At 40.4% G+C, this 18,475-nt stretch overlaps 1 protein-coding gene across 1 annotated transcript in view; it reads right to left on the reverse strand.

The window, feature by feature from the left end:
- MACROD2 (mono-ADP ribosylhydrolase 2) overlaps positions 1-18,475 on the reverse strand; it is a 1,709,805-nt gene that overhangs the window by 866,723 nt on the left and 824,607 nt on the right. The window contains exon 6 of the mRNA XM_060784142.2: positions 8,990-9,111. Coding sequence (XP_060640125.2) covers positions 8,990-9,111 — 122 coding nt within the window. The remainder of the gene's footprint in view (positions 1-8,989; positions 9,112-18,475) is intronic.

Consider the following 18,475-nt stretch of genomic DNA (forward strand, 5'->3'; position numbering starts at 1 on the left):
CTCACAGTCAGGAAGTTCTTCCTAATGTTCAGATGGAATCTCCTTTCTTGTAGTTTGAAGCCACTGTTCCGTGTCCTAGTCTCCAGGGCAGCAGAAAACAAGCTTGCTCCCTCCTCCTGAGAGCTGGACCATAAGGAAGGCTGAATGAAGGAAGATTGATGCTTTTGAACTGTGGTGTTGGAGGAAAGTTCTGCGAGTGCCTTGGACCGCGAGAAGATCCAACCAGTCCATACTTCAGGAAATAAAGCCCGACTGCTCATTGGAGGGAAGGATATTAGAAGCAAAGATGAAGTATTTTGGCCACATCATGAGAAGACAAGAAAGCTTAGAGAAGACAATGATGCTGGGGAAAATGGAAGGAAAAAGGAAGAGGGGCCGACCAAGGGCAAGATGGATGGATGGTAGGCCTGTGCGGTTTCGTTTGTTAATTCGTTAATTCGTTAAACATTCGTTAATTTTTGCATATACGAAACGATAACAAAACATATTTCCAAACCCGGAAGGGTTTTTAAATATCGAAACGGCAACCCCCACAGTTTTAACGAGCTTTCGCTCGTTTCGTAAATGGGGCGGGCAGGGGCGAAGGGGCGGCGCGAGCGCGCACCCAGTGAGCCAAGCCCCGCGCCTGCCTGTTGGGCGCGAGCGCGGCTCCCGATTGGCCGGCCCGCGCGCGCTCACCCTTAGGCTGAGGCCCTCTTTGGCAGGAGCTTCCCCCTCAGCGGCAGCAGCTTCCCCCTCGCCCCTTTGGTGCTCCGTGCTCCTTCTTCCCCAGGCTGGGCGCCAGGCTTGGGAGCCCAGCCCCGGGAAGGAAGGGAGTTTTTAGCCACGGAGCAGCAGAAGGGCGAGGAGGAGGCTGCTGGCGAAGAGGGCCTCAGCGGCGGCAGCTTCCCCCTCGCCCTTCTGCTGCTCCATGGCTAAAAGTTTCCTTCCTCCCCGGGCTGGGCTCCCAAGCCTGGTGCCCAGCTTGGGGAAGAAGGAGGACGGAGGAGCAAAGGGGCGAGGGGGAAGCTGCCGCCGCTGAGGCCCCCTTCGCCAGTAGCCTCCTCCTCGCCCTCAGCGGCAGCAGGCTTGGGAGCATTTCCAGAGGGCATTTCCATTTTAAAATATTTTTTTAATATTATTTTAATATTATTCTTAAAAAATACAAAAAATATTCTAAAAATTCGTTAATATTTACAAAATTTCGTAAATACCGAACTTTTTTTTTGGAAAATTTTGTAATTATTTTAAATATCAAAACAAAAAAACACCCCAATTACAAATGGATTTTAGAAACAAATTTTTTCTTGATCAAACAGGCCTAATGGATGGCATCCTTGAAGTGACTGGCTTGACCTTGAAGGAACTGGGGGTGGTGATGGCTGACAGGGAGCTCTGGCGTGGGATGGTCCATGAGATCATGAAGAGTTGGAAGTTACTGAACGAATGAACAATAGTAGCATCTCCTCTTTCTCTTCTCCAGACTATACATACCAAACCATTTCAACTGTTCCTTATATAGTTTTGCTTCAAAACCCTTTAGTATCTTAGTCACCCACTATTTTGGAGAATGCCCCAATTTTCCAGAACAGATTTGCAAGGAGGAGTCGGAAACTGATAAAGGAAGGCAGTGCATGCTCTCTACCAATCCTTCCCTTAAAAAAAAAACCTTCTGCCAGATCAAGAGAGGGAAAGAGATCATTATTTCACAGTATTAAAAAAAATCTTGAACACAACCCAATGAAAATATAGATAACATTCAAAGCATGCTTCTGCACTAGTATAGTCAAGAGCTGCACCGAGTCCCTTTGGGGAGATCGTGGTGGGGTACAAATAAAAAAAATATTACCATCATACTCATCATTAATATGATGCTTAAACAAGGTTCTTAACAGTGAATCACAAATGGAAGATTCCACCATAAATTTGCAGAATTAAGTCAACACATTGGCTTTTTAGATCATAAGCTTATTACTTTTGGAGCATTCTCAGCTGGGAAACTGTAGAAGAAAACACAATCTACATGTCAGTTTCTTAATGTAATTCTTGAGTAGGAGAAAATGAGGAAATTACAATGTAAGAATGCAAACTCATTCTCGTGGTTTGAATTGGTAAATAAATACAGTAAGAAGGTCAATCAATATATGCCATCCCATTTTCAGGTGGCTTAATAATTTCAAGATAAGGTACAAAATCCCACACCCCACCCCTTTCTCTCAATGCATAATGCATATGAATATTGAGAACTGTTTTAGCAAGAAAGAAAGCCAAGGCTTAACATTCATTTGTTTTCCTTCAGAGAGCTAATAATTTGGATTTTCTGGTTTGTTGGTCGTGATGATGTTAAAGGAAGGAAGGACCTATAGATCTTTAGAAAGAAATTAAAGTCATGGCTTTGGGACCAGGCCTTCGGACAGTAGATGTTTGTAGAGTTTAAAGGACATGGACTAGAATGACAATACAACTGGCGAAACTGTTTTTATTATTTATTGTTTTAATGATTGCTTATGTATTTATTTATTTACTTCATTTATATACCGCTTTTCTCAGCCCTCAGGCGACTCAAAGCGGTACTGTCTAATTATGATTTATGCTTAATTGTCGTTTTATTATTGTGGTTGTTATGGATTGGCATCGCTTCAGTGTCCAATGTAGGGCATTGAAGTTTTGCCAGTTATGTGTAAACTGCTTTGAGTCCCCCTAGGGGTGAGAAAAGCAGTATAGAAATGCTGTAAAATAAAGAAATAAAGAAATGATCAAGAACAATCCTTGCTTTCTCTGGAACCTGACTGATTATTATTATCACTGTACAGTCATTATTATCACTGTACAATTTAGACTATTATGGATCCAGCTAAGAGTCAATAGACCAGGGGTCCTCAAAGTAAGGCCCAGGGGCCGAATACGGTCCTCCAAGGTCATTTACCCGGCCCTCGCTCAGGGTCAACCTAAGTCTGAAATGACTTGAAAGCACACAACAAAAACAACAACAACAACAACAACAACCCTATGTCATCAGCCAAAAGCAGGCCCACATGTCCCATTGAAATATTAATATGTTTATATTTGTAAAAATTGTTTTCATTTTCATTTTTGCATTGTTTTGTGTGATGGCGCGAGTGACGCCACCTATGTGTAGAACTGTTAGTTGCAAGATTTAAACTGTTGTATCATGCTTAATCCTGCCTTTTTACCCTGCTTATGTATAGTTGGATTGATTGGTTATTTATATCTGTCAATCAGTGTTGTTTGCACCAGTTGAATTGCTTTTTCAGCTCAATTATTTGGCTCCACCTCTTCCTGGAGGAGGGGAGTGCTTCCCTTTTTCATTCTGCCATCGGAGTTTCTATCAGATGAACATGAGTAAGAGACTTGGCTCTAAAAGCCCCTGATTAAATTACCTCTCAGCACCAATTCTGAGGTTTTTTACCCTTGAGACTTATGCTTCATGTTCAGACCAACCTGAATGACGTTAGGAAATCTCAAGCGCCTTCAGACCAGTTCTTTTGGCACCAGAGGAAGACCCTGAGTCTTCAAACATAGGCCATCTGGACTGGGGTTGTGGGTTGCTCTGGCATTTACAGCCATTGAGGAAAGAAGGAACTTGGAAAAGCTTCTCAGTAGGGCTGGGCAACCACGGAAAAATTTGTTTCTAAACTCGATTCGTTTTTAGGGGGTTTTTGCATTTCGATTTTTAAAAGAATTCCGAAATTTTTCTTTAAAAAAGTTCGATATTTACGAAATTTCGGAAATTACGAAACAATTACGAAACAATTACGAATCGATTCGTTAATGGCGGACGCGATCGCGCAATACGCTAAAAAAACCTCCAAATGGGACGGGGAACTTCTGAAGCTTCCCTCTCCCTCTGTTGTTGACTGTTGGTGCGATAATTATATTTTTTTTCACTGATAAAACAAACAGCAACCCTAAAACTTGCACCAGACATGCGGAAGTAATAACGAAATGATTTCGAAACGATTTTGAAACGATTTCGAAACAATTACGAAACAATTACGAAACGAATTGAAAAAATTCATTTCATTTTTAGTTGCTCCTGAATGGTTCAATATCGCTTCGTTATAAAAAAAATAACAAATTAATAACGAATTACGAAATTAAAGAACGAAACCGCCCAGCCCTACTTCTCAGCTGCAAACTCCTTGGACCCAGGACTAACTGAGACTGTAATGTACATTTTCCTTTACCCCTTTGAAACTTGCAGCTTATTGCCTTAAAGAGATAACTTTTTGTGAACAACAAAACTTATTTTGAGTTATCTACAGTGTTTTGGGTCTTTGAGAGTGCCAGTTTCCTAAAAGAGGGCAAGAAGCAATCCCCTGGGGAAAGATGTCACATCCATACCTCTTTCACTAAGAGCTATAGCCCCCAGGTGCGACGGCACATTTTGAAGTATTTTTTTGCACTTCAAATAAGATATTTTCAGTGTGCATAGGAATTCATTCATTTTTTTTCAAATTATAATCTGGCCCTCCAACAGTTTGAGGGACTGTGACCTGGCCCTCTGTTTAAAAAGTTTGAGGACCCTTGCAATAGACTCTTCTCACCAGAGATTATTTTAAATTCCCTTTAGTGTTTGCATAATGTACACTTTTCCTCTTGCTTGCTTCTCAGATCCCTTTGGGCATCTAACTAGCATTCCTTTTGGATTTCCTTCAGCACGTGCAATATATATTCCCATTTGATGCTGGGCCAGCTATGACAGCACTAAAAAGCGATTTAAGGAGGCAAGGAAAAGACAAAGTGGTTTCTAAAAGCATCAGTTGTGCCTTGCACACATGATTCGTTAACGCAAATAGTGTTATCATCTATATGAGTGGGAGGGAGAAATGGAGGAGTCATTTTTCAGAGCAGGACCAGTGGCCTTTCCTAATACCACCCAAGCTTTGATGATGGCACAGAACTCCTGGTTCAGAAGAATCGAAGATATTTAATTAGAAATCAGATTGATGAAGGACAGGTGTTTTCCAACACCATACAAAAAAAAAACCCACATACACACAAATCTGTGTATTGAAGAGAAGACTGACAGTATTTCACAGCTCAGTTATCTTCTGTATATAAAACTTTTCTATTTTCAGAACAGCCTTGACAAATGACTGCTTTGTGGATGAAAAGAAAGACAATGCTAACTTTATATGCTGTTTTCATAGTGAATTTTAGATAAACCTTTTTGTTTCATGTTCAGTCCTTGTTGTCTCCATATCCCCTCAAACTTTCAGTTTAACAATACCTCACGCGTCAGTTGACACTTCGCTATGAACATATGTCAACCACATGCTGAAGGTAGAATATGAGAAAGAGAAAGCCTTGATGTACAAAAAAAGTTGCAGCAAATTAGCATTGTTTCAAAGCACCGTGTACACTATCTCAACTACATCAGAAGAGCAAGTTTCTGACAAAAAATGTGGGTAAGTGTGTAAAAAGTTATACCTTGACTCACACATGGAATTCTAAAATGAACACTGTAGGCATATGAACAGAGCTTGAAAAGTTTCCTTTTGGAACTACAACACCCAGATTTCACTCAATCTATATATATATAAATTCTCTGTGCATAATGAGTACCTTAAAAACAAAAGAACCAATGAACGAAATCACACCAAATTTGGCAACAAAACGTCTCACTACACAAGGAGTGACCATCACTGAAAAAATTATGATTTTGTCATTTGGGAGTTGTAGTTGCTGGGATTTATAGTTCACCTACAATCAAAGAGAAGTCTGAACTCCATCAACAATGGAATTGAACCAAACTTGACACACACAGAACTCCCTTGACCAACAGAATATACTGGTGGGCCCAACCTTGAGTTTGGGAGTTGTAGTTCACCTACATTCAGAGAGCACTGTGATCTCAAACAATGATGGATCTGGACCAAACTTGGCATAAGCACTCAATATACCCAAATATGAACACAGATGGAGTTTGGGGCAAATAGACCTTGACATTTGGGAGTTGTAGTTGCTGGGATTTATAGTTCACCTACAATCAAAGAACATGATAGAATTGAACCAACCGGGCATACAGGACTCCCATGACCAGCAGAAAATACTGGAAGGGTTTGGTGGGCATTGACCTTGAGTTTGGGAGTTGTAGTTCGCCTACATCCAGAGAGTACTGTGGACTCAAACAAGGATGGATCTGGACCAAACTTGGCACAAACACTCAATACGTCCCAATATGAACACAGATGGAGTTTGGGGGAAATAGACCTTGACATTTGGGAGTTGTAGTCACTGGGATTCATAGTTCACCTACAATCAGAGAGCATTCTGAACCCCACGAATGACAGAATCGGGGCAAACTTCCCACACAGAACCGCATGACCAACAGAAAATACTTAAGGCCATCCAGCCCAACTCCCTTCATGAGGGCAAGAAAACGTAATCAAAGCCCTCCTGACAGAGAGTGATTCCAGTCATAAATATAGATAGATAGATATGATTCTCTCTCATACACACACAGATATAGTATCATAGATTTGAAAGAGACCCTTAAAGAAGGACTATGATATGTTGCATATTCCAGAGTAGGCAAACCAGACACTCTCCACATCAACACTGACCAAGAAACAACAAGAAATACTGTTTACTCACAAGCATAAAGGAATTACATATATTAGAAACCAGATCACCAGACTGGGCCACAGCAACTCGTGGCAGGGGAGAGCTAGTAACTCTATAAATTAATCTCCAGAATATGTCAGCAATAAATTTAGCCTAAATATAGGTTTCTTGGCGAGACATTTTTTCCTAGGACCATATGCTAGTTATCTACTACATATCAGATTAGGACCTAATTGTTGGATACTGTTCATAGGTACATAGGCATCTTCTACATGCCAGATTAGTACCTAATTGTTGGATACTATTCAGGAGGAATCTGAAAACGTGGTTGTTCCAGTGTGCCTTCCAAGAATAAGGAAACTCTCAGTTTCCTCAAAATGCACTTTATCATTGAGTTAGGACTGACTGCGTTCCCTCACTTCTCTCTGAAAATGTTCACGTCACGTCAGCATTATTTTTATTTTAATCTATTACATTTGGCCCGGCCATTGGTTTTTAAATGCTTGTATGTCACTGTTGATTGTTTATTGCTTATTTTTGTTTGTGTGATTTATATGAATCATGATTTATATGAATCATGATGATGATGATGATGATAGAATTGGGCCAAACCTCCCACACAGAACCCCATGTGGACCACAGCAACGCATGGCAGGGGATGGCTAGTAGGATCATAGAATCATAGAGTTGGAAGAGACCTCATGGGCCATCCAGTCCAAGCCCATGACGAAAAGCAGGAAAATTGCATTCATAGCACCCCCGAAAGATGGCCATCCAGCCATCTTTAAAAAGCTTCCAAAAAAGGAGCCTCAGGGGAAGAGAGTTCCACTGCTGAACAGCTCTCACAGTCAAGAAATTCTTCCTAATGTTCAGATGGAATCTCCTTTCTTGTAGTTTGAAGCCATTGTTACTCATCCTAGGCTCCAGGGCAGCAGAAAATAAGTTCGCTCCCTCCTCCCTATGACTTCCTCTCAAGTATTTATACATGGCTATCATGTCTCCTCTCAGCCTTCTCTTCTTCAGGCTAAACATGCCCAGCTCCTTAAGCCACTCCTCATAGGGCTTGATCTCCAGACTCTTGATCATTTTAGTTGCCCTCCTCTGGACATATTCCAGCTTGTCAATATTCTCTCTTCAATTGTGGTGCCCAGAATTGGACACAATATTCCTGGTGTGGTCTAACCAAGGCAGAATAGAAGGGTAGCATGACTTCCCTGGATCTAGACTAGACTCCTATTGATGCAGGTCTTTCAGCTGGGCCCCCTATTTCTCCACCTCCCATTACCTGACCATGGGGTGGGGAGGCAAAAAAGGCATTGCAGTTTTAAGGCAAGCGAGGGGGCAGCAGTTGCATTCTACCTGGGCAGATGTTTAATCCTTATCTCTTGGTGCAAGACCACATCTATTGGTCGGAAATGAATGGAAGAATCTCCATCAAAATGTCATTACAATCGTATTGAATTTTATTTAACTTTGCCAGAAAACAATGTTATATTTGGCCTGAGAAGGATATTTGAAATATAATACTATTCAAGTTAAGTCTCCAACTGTTTTTCTTGATATACTTCCACTGACTGATAATTGACAATTATTGGGGAATGCACAACTTTCATGGTTTTATCTGTTTATTTAAAGACATTTAAGCCATTGTATCAACCATCCCAATGTGACATAAAAGAACATCAAAATCCGTAAAACGAAATAGTAACAAGAACAATAAAACATTATACAATCAAAATAAGAAGTGAAAAATAAATAGGTAACACTCTACACATAATCATAGAATCGCAAAGCTGAAAGAGACCTCAAGGGTCAACCAGTCCAACTCCCTGCTATGCAGAAAAACACAATCAAAGCAGTCCTGACAGATAGCCATCCAGCCACTGCTTAAAAACCTCAGCCACACTCCAGAATAGCTCTAGTAACAAACTGAATATTTAGAACAGGGTGAGAAACTCATGACCTAGATTAGAAATCTAATCTCTCCCAGAATGGCCAATGACAAACCATTATTTAAGTAGCATTTCAAGGTGTCTGGAGAGCCAGTGATTCCCCAATTCCTATTTTAGGGTTCACTTGAAAGCCTGTAGGAATGCCACCTATAATGAACTGACATGTAGTACAGTGAACTCTCTTACCAGCCTTCACTGCCATTAATATCATTCAGAAAAAACAACCAGAATAAAATAAAATAAAAACAGAGTAACGATTGAGGAATCATTCATCCCTTGCTGAAAACTACTTACTTGGCAAGTCAAAAGATTGCTGTTTTACCACTGTAATTCTTTTCACACCCCCATTTTCTTGTGTCATTTTTCTCCAATACCATTCACTACAATATAAACCATTTCAATATTTGCAGAAGGCTGCCATTAATCATCCTGGGACAAGCAACAAGTTACAGATATTGTTTACTTACAATAGATCTGATGAGGTTTTCTTTTGCCAGTTTCAGGGAGGTCTTGTAGCAATTCGCCAGATCTTCTTTATGACTATCAGTAATATGTCCTCGTGCTATAGGGCCCACAGTATGAATGACATCTGCAAAGAATGGATAAATAAATAGACATCAAAGAAAGTAGCATCAAATCTTAGAGCATTAAAATGCCAAAGTGGCAACTGCACAGATGCGTACAGATACAACACAAGACACAGCTGTTAACAGAGAAAACCTGTAAATTATAATTTTAAAGTTTATATCTAAATGAGAACACTTAAGCAAACACTTCTAGCATTTGTGTCCTCTGATTAGAGACTAGTTACTATTTATACAGACATTAGCTGTACCTGCCACACGTTGCTGTGGCCAACCTTCCCTCCCTCTTTCTCTCCTTCTTTCCCTCCTTCCCTTTCCTTCTTTCCTTCTCGCCGTCCTTCCTTCTCTACCTCTTTCCTTCCTCCTTTTTTCTTTTCTTTCCCTTTCTCTTTCTTCCTTCTCCGCCTCTTTCCTTGCTTCCTTTGCTTTTTGCTTCCATCCTTCCTTGTCTTTCCTTCCCTCCTTCTTTCTATTTCTTTCTCTTCTTCCTTCGCACCCTCTTTCCTTCCTTTTCTTTCCTTCTCTCCTTCCTTCTTTCTCTACACATTTTTTTCCATCCCTCTTCTTTTCCTCTTTCTCTCCTTTCTTCCTTTTCTACCTCTTTCCTTCCTCCTTTTTTCTTTTCCTTCCCTTTCTCTTTCTTCCTTCTCTGCCTCTTTCCTTGCTTCCTTTGCTTTTTGCTTCCATTTTTCCTTGTCTTTCCTTCCTTCCCTCCCTTTCTCTTTCTTTCTCTTCTTCCTTCGCTCCCTCTTTCCTTCCTTTTCTTTCCTTCTCTCCTTCCTTCTTTCTCTACCCATTTTTTCCATCCCTCTTCTGTTCCTCTTTCTCTCCTTTCTTCCTTTTCTACTTCTTTCCTTCCTTCCTTCCTTCCTTCCTTCCTTCCTTCCTTCCTTCCTTCCTTCCTTCGCTCTTTGCTTCCATGCATCCTTCTATCTTTCCTTCCTTCCTTCTTTCTTTTTCCCCTTCCTTCCTTCCTTCCTTCCCTCTTCCTTCCCTTTTTCTGTATGTCATTTATCTTTTCGTCATTTATCTTTTGGGGGTTTTAAGTCCTTTTCACTGTATTTTTTTGGGGGGGGGAAGTTATGAGTGATGGACACTCATTGGTCTGTTAGCATTGCTGTGGCCAACCTTCCCTCCCTTTTTCTCTCTCTCCTTGCTTCCTTCCTTCCCTCCCTCTTTCCTCCATTCCTTCCTTTTTTTCTTTCCTTCTCTCTTTCCACCCTTCCTCCCCCTTTTCTTTACCTTCTTCCTCTCCTTTCTTCCTTCTCTACCTCTTTCTTTCCTCCTTTCCTTTGCGCTTTGCTTCCATCCTTCCTTATCTCTTTCCTTCTTTCGTTCCCGCCTTCTTTCTCTCTTTTCTTCTCTCCCACCCTGCCCCTTCTTCTCCCTTCTGTCGGCAATCAGGGAGGGAGGGAGGGAGGAAGGAGGTCCCATGCATGGAAAGGCACTCCATGGCGAGGCTTGTCTTCCTTCAGAACGGTTGGTGCATAAGTCTTCTTGCGTGCTGGGGAGAGGGCCTTTTGCGCATGATCAGGTTTTTTTTTGGGGGGGGGGATATTAAAGTCATTTCCCCTTCATTTTTTAAGATTTTTTTGTTTGGAAGACATAGATCGGATTAGAATGTGTTTTGCTGCCAAATTTGGTGTCAATTGGTCCAGGGGTTTTTGAGTTCTGTGAATACCACAAACGAACATTACATTTTTATTTATATAGATTTAATCTATACATTAATAGTCCATTTTTTCTTTCACCTTCTTTTGTTCATTGCCCTTGGCCTTACTTGTCCTACAGCTTGACCAGTCAGCACATAGACTGTTCTCATAAAATACATAACCATTTCAGAGTGACAGACTATATCTATTGCCTATGAAATTGCCTTGTTTATGGCTTACATGCTAGAAACACCTCCCTCCACAAGTTTCTCTATTCTCTCCTGAAACATATTAGAAAGCAGACAATTTGATTTTGGACTAAGTAGCTGGAAAACATCTTAGGGAGAGAACTGGAACATTAGGATCTCACCAAGTAAGGTCAGTAATGGAATCCCACCTTTGTTCTTTGATAAACCTAGTGAAATGTTCCCAAGTAACACACTGGGTAATGTTCAGAATATTACACTGTGTGGGTTTCTTCATCCCTCTTTAGTGTTTGGACAGCAAAAATTGGATGCATGTGACGCCACAGTACAAGTAGAATTATTCCATACACTCAGATTTACAATATGATGTAGGCATACTTAGGACCTCATCACATTGAGGTCCCCAACATCATTATCATCATCATCATCATCATCATCATCATCATCATCATCATTATTTCGGGCTTTTATGTCCCATCCAGGCATGTAGCTGGGGGGGGGGGGGCTTGGGGGGCTTTAGCCCCCCCCCCCCCTAATTCTCATGGTGGTCTGCGAGAAGGCCTTACTGGTACATTATTTCAACTGTTGTGTTTATTCATATCATGATCTGATCACCATGCTCAATATATCCCATATGCCCCCCCCCGAATCAAACTCAGCCCCCCCCCCAAAACAAAATCCTGGCTACGGGCCTGATCCCGTCCTTTCTCAACCTCCGCAGAGGGACTCAGGACGGCTAACGAAGTGGCACCCCATGGCGCCCACATCAAAACATAAATATACAATTAACAGCAATGTAATAATAACAATATAAAACAGTATAAACAGTATAAAACCATATAAACAATAAAAAACAATATAAAAACAGACAACAAATAGTCAGTGGTCACTGATTTAAATCATTATCCAAGGGCAGTCCATCAGTTCTAAATAAGTCAACACGTCAGTAGGTCAACCTGTTCTCAAAAGGCCTGATCCCATGTGCAATAGCAACATGTGCAATAGCAAGAAGGATTCACAATAAATCATGGAAAATCGCACCTGGCTCTCCCTTTCTCCTGGTGCATCAATTCTATGCACCAGGAGAGCGCCGGAGAAGGGAGAATAGCGGCCAGGAAAGTTTTTTTCCTTTGTTAAGGCTTTTCTGGTGGATATTGCTTTGTATCCTGGTGCCCTGCCAGAAAATCCCACAGGGTATGTGGACACTCCAACCTCCAGAAAAGCACACACTTTCTGGGGTATGTGCAGACTTCAGTGCAAGTCCAATTGCATTTTTAAGAAACCTGGCTGCACTCGCATTCAAGTGCTTTCTGGAACGACCCTTTGATACAGTTGTATTAGTACTTATGGATCTGATCTAAGAAGTAGAACAATTCAGGTGGTTGCCACATATCGCAGGATGTATGACTGCAGTAATATGCCAAAAACATGGCCAAAAACCACCCAAAACAATAACAATAACAATAAGAATACCAGTCAAGCTTAACACTTAGTATTTTCTAGCAGGTCCCACTGCTGGCGAGACTTATATCACATTTTAGTTCTCCAATTTTCTTTGTAGATTAGCAAATGCAAAGAATCAAATGACTGCCAATGGGCAAAACTCCGGATCAATTTTTTTCCAGTAAACAGGTAGCAACCAAACAGGGAAGGATTTATGCTGCTAAATCTTTTGACAGCTATAAAAATATCACACTGAGAACCACAAAAGGAGAAACCTTCCTGTTTTAATCATAGTTATTTCCTCTAGTTATAGGAACAAAACTAGATTATTTGGCTTGATTATCACATCTACAGTACTTAACAGCAAAGCTCTTTCAAAAACTGAAATTTGATGTCAAATGACAGGAAGGATGGCAACCCATGATCAAAACAGGTACATTGCTTTTACCCTTCAGCCAACCTAAACATTATAATCCATATGCATTTTATGCAGCACAATAATAAACTAAGAACTGTTGCCGGCAGAACAAACAAATGTGGAAATGCGCTGGAAGAAATATGTGTTTCCCATTTCATTCTGAAAACCCTTTCATTAAAGCTGCTTATAGTATTTGACTGGAACAGCTTGCTCAGTGAACTGTGGTGAAACAAAATGTCTATGCATGTGAAGTTATGATGGTGGTTGCTGTTTGTAAAAATGGAAATGTTTTTGAGGTCAACGCCCACCCAGCATTGAACACAGAGAAGCTTCATTTTAGTAGTTTGCCAACCCTTTGGATACCAGAAGAATCTGCCACAGCAGGGCCCTGTCATCAGCAATAAAGGCTCTGCATTACAAAATACTGCCAGTCTAGCAAGCTAGTTTGACATTTTATTGGCAAGCGAGACCCACAATATTAATATATCATTCATAATTAAGCATGTCCAAACAGTGCATTAATGTGCACATGTTGTACGATGGTATCAAAATCTGCAAGTAAGGCTGCTAATTGCCAAACATTTGCATGGATGTAAAAGAGCACAATAAAAGAAAATCTGAAGTTTTTGAAGTTTGGTCCTAGAGCTGGTAGAGTTTCTTGGATGTCTTGCACATCAGATTCCAACAATCAATTAACATAACACTGATAGACCCATCACTAGAATAAAGCTGAAAAAGAGAATAAATTCAAGATTTAAGAATACACACGGAAAACATCACTAGGAAGAGAAACGGAAGAAGGTAACCCTCCCCTTTTTTTTTTGTTTTTCCCTTTCCCACACTTTTTCTCTTTTTTTTCCCTTTTTTTCTCTCTTCTTTTTCCTCTCCTCCCTTTCCTACCTTCCTTCCCCCCCCTGCCGCCAAATTTTATTGTTGTAGAAAGAAAAATCCTTTAATAAAAATCAATCAATCAATCAATCAATCTATCTATCTATCTATCTATCTATCTATATAAATGCTCTGTGCATAATGAGTACCTTAAAAACAAAAGAACAAATGAACGAAATCACACCAAATTTGGCAACAAAATGTCTCACAACACAAGGAGTGACCATCACTCAAAAAATTATGATTTTGTCATTTGGGAGTTGTAGTTGCTGGGATTTATAGTTCATCTATAATCAAAGAGCGTTCTGAATTCCACCAACGATGGAATTCAACCAAACTTGCCACACAGGATTCCCATGACCAACAGGAAACACTAGAAGGGTTTGGTGGGTATTGACCTTGAGTTTGGGAGTTGTAGTTCACCTACATCTAGAGACTCAAACAATGATGGATTTGAACCAAACTTGGCACAAGCACTCAATACGCCCAAATATGAACACAGATGGGGGAAATAGACCTTGACATTTGGGAGTTGTAGTCCCTGGGATTCACAGTTCACCTACAATCAAAGAGCATTCTGAACCCCACGAACGACAGAATGGGGGCAAACTTCTCATACAGAACCCCCATGACCAACAGAAAATACTTAAGGCCATCCAATCCAACTCCCTTCATCAGGGAAAGAACATGTAATCAAAGCCCTCCTGACAAAGAGCCATCCAGCCATAGATATAGATAGGTAGGTAGGTAAGTAGAGATATATTATTCACACACAGACAGATATAGTATCATACATTTGAAAGGGACCCTTAAAGAAGGACAATGATATGTTGCATGTTCCAGGGTGGGCAAACCAGACACTCTCCACATGAACACTGATAAAGAAACAGCAATAAATACTGTTTACCCACAAACATAAAGACATTACATATATTAGAAGCCAACACTTTCTCATTACTTTATTTTCCAAATCAATAGACTGGGCCACCGCAACGCGTGGCAGGGGACAACTAGTGTGTGTGTGTGTGTGTGTGTGTGTATATATATATATATATATATATATATATATAAATCTGTTTAAATGTTGGGTACCTGGACAAGGTTGAAAATGATCTAATAAACCCCAAATGCTGCTTAATATATATTTATTGTTAAAAAAAGATTCCAACAATCAGCAAAATACTAATCAAGGTGGCCAATTACAATTATCACTCTTGTTTCAAACAGCCAAGAATTATTTCTCCTACCTTGGACATTCCATGGATATATAAACCTCACTTGCCTAGTTTCCAACAGACTCACAAAACCTCTGAGGATGCCTGCCATCGATGTAGGTGAAATGTCAGGAGGGAATGCTTCTGGAACATAGCCAGACAGCTCAGAAAACTCACCACAATCCAATCAGCACTACATTTGCCTGCAAATTTGACTTTGTACCCTCTAACAGACCCGAGCATGCATCATAGCAATAGACCTCTGCTATTAAAGAACTATTCACCTGGTAATAAAGCCTTTTCTCCAAGCATACAAGTTCACTCTAAAAATGAAAAAGCTGGCATTTCTAGTGTGACAAAGGCTACCAGAGACATGATTAGAGTGTGGGATTGCGTGGCAGGAAAATAACCCTACTAAAGACTATGATAAACTATAAATAACTAGTTGCTTTGAATTATATTTTTTCTAGTAACAACTGAATAAACTACATTGTGATTTCAACCAAATGATGGATACCTTCACTCAGGCCCATAGCCAGGATTTTGTTTCAGGGGGAGCTGAGTTTGATTCGGGGGGGGGGGGGGCTGAGTCTGAGTGAAAGAGGGTCTACCTAAGCAAATATTTTGTATCGTTATCCCAATACCCCCATGCATATGAGATATATAGAGCATGGTGATCAGATCATGATATGAATAAACATAACACTTTAAATAATGTACCAGTAAGGCCTTCTCGCGGACCACCATGAGAATTTCAGGGGGAGGGGGGGGGGCTGAAGCTGCCCAACCCCCCCCCCCCCCGCCCCCAACAACATGCCTGCCTTCACTCTTCTTTATCTGTTCCTTTCATAGTTGAGGGAACAGACAAAAAGGAGTGAAGGTAACCCTCATTTGGTTGAAATCACAATGTAGTTTATGCAGTTCTTACTGGGAAAAAATATAATTCAAAGCAACTAGGTTTTTTTGTCTGTTTCTTTCATAGTTGAGGGAAAGAGCCCCCGGTGGCGCAGCTGTTTAAACCCCTGTGCTGGCAGGACTGAAGACCGACAGGTCACAGGTTCGAATCCGGGGAGAGTGTGCATGAGCTTCCTGTATCAGCTCCAACTCCTCATGCGGGGACATGAGAGAAGCCTCCCACAAGGTTGGTAACACATCAAAACATCCGGGCGTCCCTTGGGTGACATCTTTGCAGACGGCCAATTCTCTCACACCAGAAGCGACTTGCAGTTTCTAAAGTCGCTCCTGACATGACCAAAAACAAATAGTTGAGAGGTAAATCTTCACCACTGCTTTTGCCTTGTGATACAGGGCGAGGCAACATAACTTCCTTTTTTCAAAACTTAATAAAACCATTGTATGAATCAGAAGTTAATTTTTTTTATAATGTAGGTGCATACCTAAAGTTTTGTTTTACATAGTTTTGAAGATAAAATTAGGTAGGTGACATCCCCCATTCTCCATACACTGAGTAAACCGATTTCTGGCGTTCGTCATGACTCTTGCCAGCATAGCAGGTGTGATGTTGGCCATTTCTTCCTGGATGTTGGACTTCAAATCTTGTAGGGTCCTTGGACGGTTCACATAAACATGGGATTTCAAAAAACCCCATAGAAAAAAATCACAAGGGGCCAAATCTGGAGAGTGGGCCGGCCACTCCAAATCCGCTTGAAAAGTAGGCCTCAGTGGCAAAAGCACGCTCCTCGCTGTTCCAACGCATGATGGCAACTGAACTGTGTCAGGCAAAACTTTATACTCCCGCCTCTCGAACGAGACCACTATCGCTTCACTACATCTTCAACCGACTGAATGGCGTGCATTTTTAAAAAGGAAGTTATGCTGCCTCACCCTGTATTTTGTCGGCATAGAGGCAACAACAAAGTAGGAAGAAATAGGATGTGTTGTATGCCATGGGCTAGTGGCTGGCTGCATTTGGGATTTCAAAAAGTCCCTAAAAGGATCATTACTTTTGAGTAATAGGGGAACAAAGTGTTCTGTTTTAAATTTCAACTACAATGGCATCAAAATACTTCTGTGAGTCACAAAACTAGAACTCTACACTGTTCAACGGAGAAAAAGTTACGGGACTGAAAATAGTTGTTCTTTTATGAATTTGGGGTGCTGAAAACGAAAATGACATTTAAAAATGTATATTGGCTCTAGTTTTTATGATATAAGCAATCACGTGATCACGTATGGTTGAAAAAATGCATGTTGCGACTTACACTATGGAAGATTCTAGAATATTCTAGAAAGTTTGATGATGCAGTATTAGTGCCGTGTGCAAAAGCCAGAAAGCTCTATATAAGGCCTGACTTTTGAACGGTGAGGGTCAGTCAGTTGAAGACTGAGACAGTATCGTTAAACATCGTTTTACATCGTTCTTTTTACTGTAGTTATGCCTCCAAGGTGTGTAAATAAAGCACTATGGAAAAAAGATATCAAGGCAAAGGACTCCGTCAATGCTGTCAGACTACTGCTGGAGCATTGTAAAAGACAATCCTTTCCTTGAATACAAAAGAAAAGTCAAGAGAAGCAAACAGGATATAAACTAAAGTCACGATTAAAGCGACATTTAAACTTTCAGACTTTTCAACTGCATTAGGCCTACTAATATAGTTTCTTGCTGCACAAACATAAACAATAGACTAATTAAATAAATATTTCTCATGTATAAACTATTGGCAATATAATTTGACTAAAATTTAGTAAATATTCACGGTTTGTATACATGCAGTAAGGTTAGGCGCATTATCATAATATTAACGAATTACCTATTGTGGAGAAAATTGAAATAGCTGTAGCATAAAAACCAGAGCCAATTAACACATTTAATTATTATATTTGAATTCAGCATGTTAAATTTATTAAGAAACGGCACATTTCATTTCCGCAACTGAGAAAAACTGAAAATTTGTAGAACAGTGTTACCCTTTCAAAGGAACTTTCAAAATTCTCAATGATAGCTTCTGCTGAAACATTTGATACACAGAGAACTCAATCTAGTAGCAATTTAAAATGAGACAAGAATGTAATCTCGGAATACAACTTTTTCAATTTGTTAGGGATTTCACAGTTCTGATGCCACGAAGACTGTTGCAGCCATAAAATAAAACCAGGGCTGTCCACTCATGTATTAAAAAAGGGATAAGGAACACAATCCAAAGAGGCAGGCAAAGCTCAGGCTTCCCAAAGGATGCAGCAAACATATGGGATTGCTTCCTCTACCACCTGTGAATTATTCAGGACTCCATTAAACAACTCTTTTGATGACAAAATCGAAACTGAGAAAGTTCAAACACTTTCCACCAAGCACTTCTAGACATTGTAAAATGTCTAGAAGCTGTTACACAATTAGCAACGGAACAGGAAATGTTCTAAAGCTCATGTGAAATAAGGAAACTGTTGTTAAAGGTTAATAACAAATACAGCATTGAAAGGAGGGAAGGAGGGCGATTGAGAGCAGGAGAAAGAATGAATGAATGAATAAGAAAGAAAAGCACTTTTGGAGACTGAATGAGGTCTGCTCTCATCCAAGACATCCAATAACG

The sequence above is a fragment of the Anolis sagrei genome, chromosome 1 (assembly GCF_037176765.1).
Source record: "Anolis sagrei isolate rAnoSag1 chromosome 1, rAnoSag1.mat, whole genome shotgun sequence".
Classification (NCBI taxonomy): Eukaryota; Metazoa; Chordata; class Lepidosauria; order Squamata; family Dactyloidae; genus Anolis; species Anolis sagrei.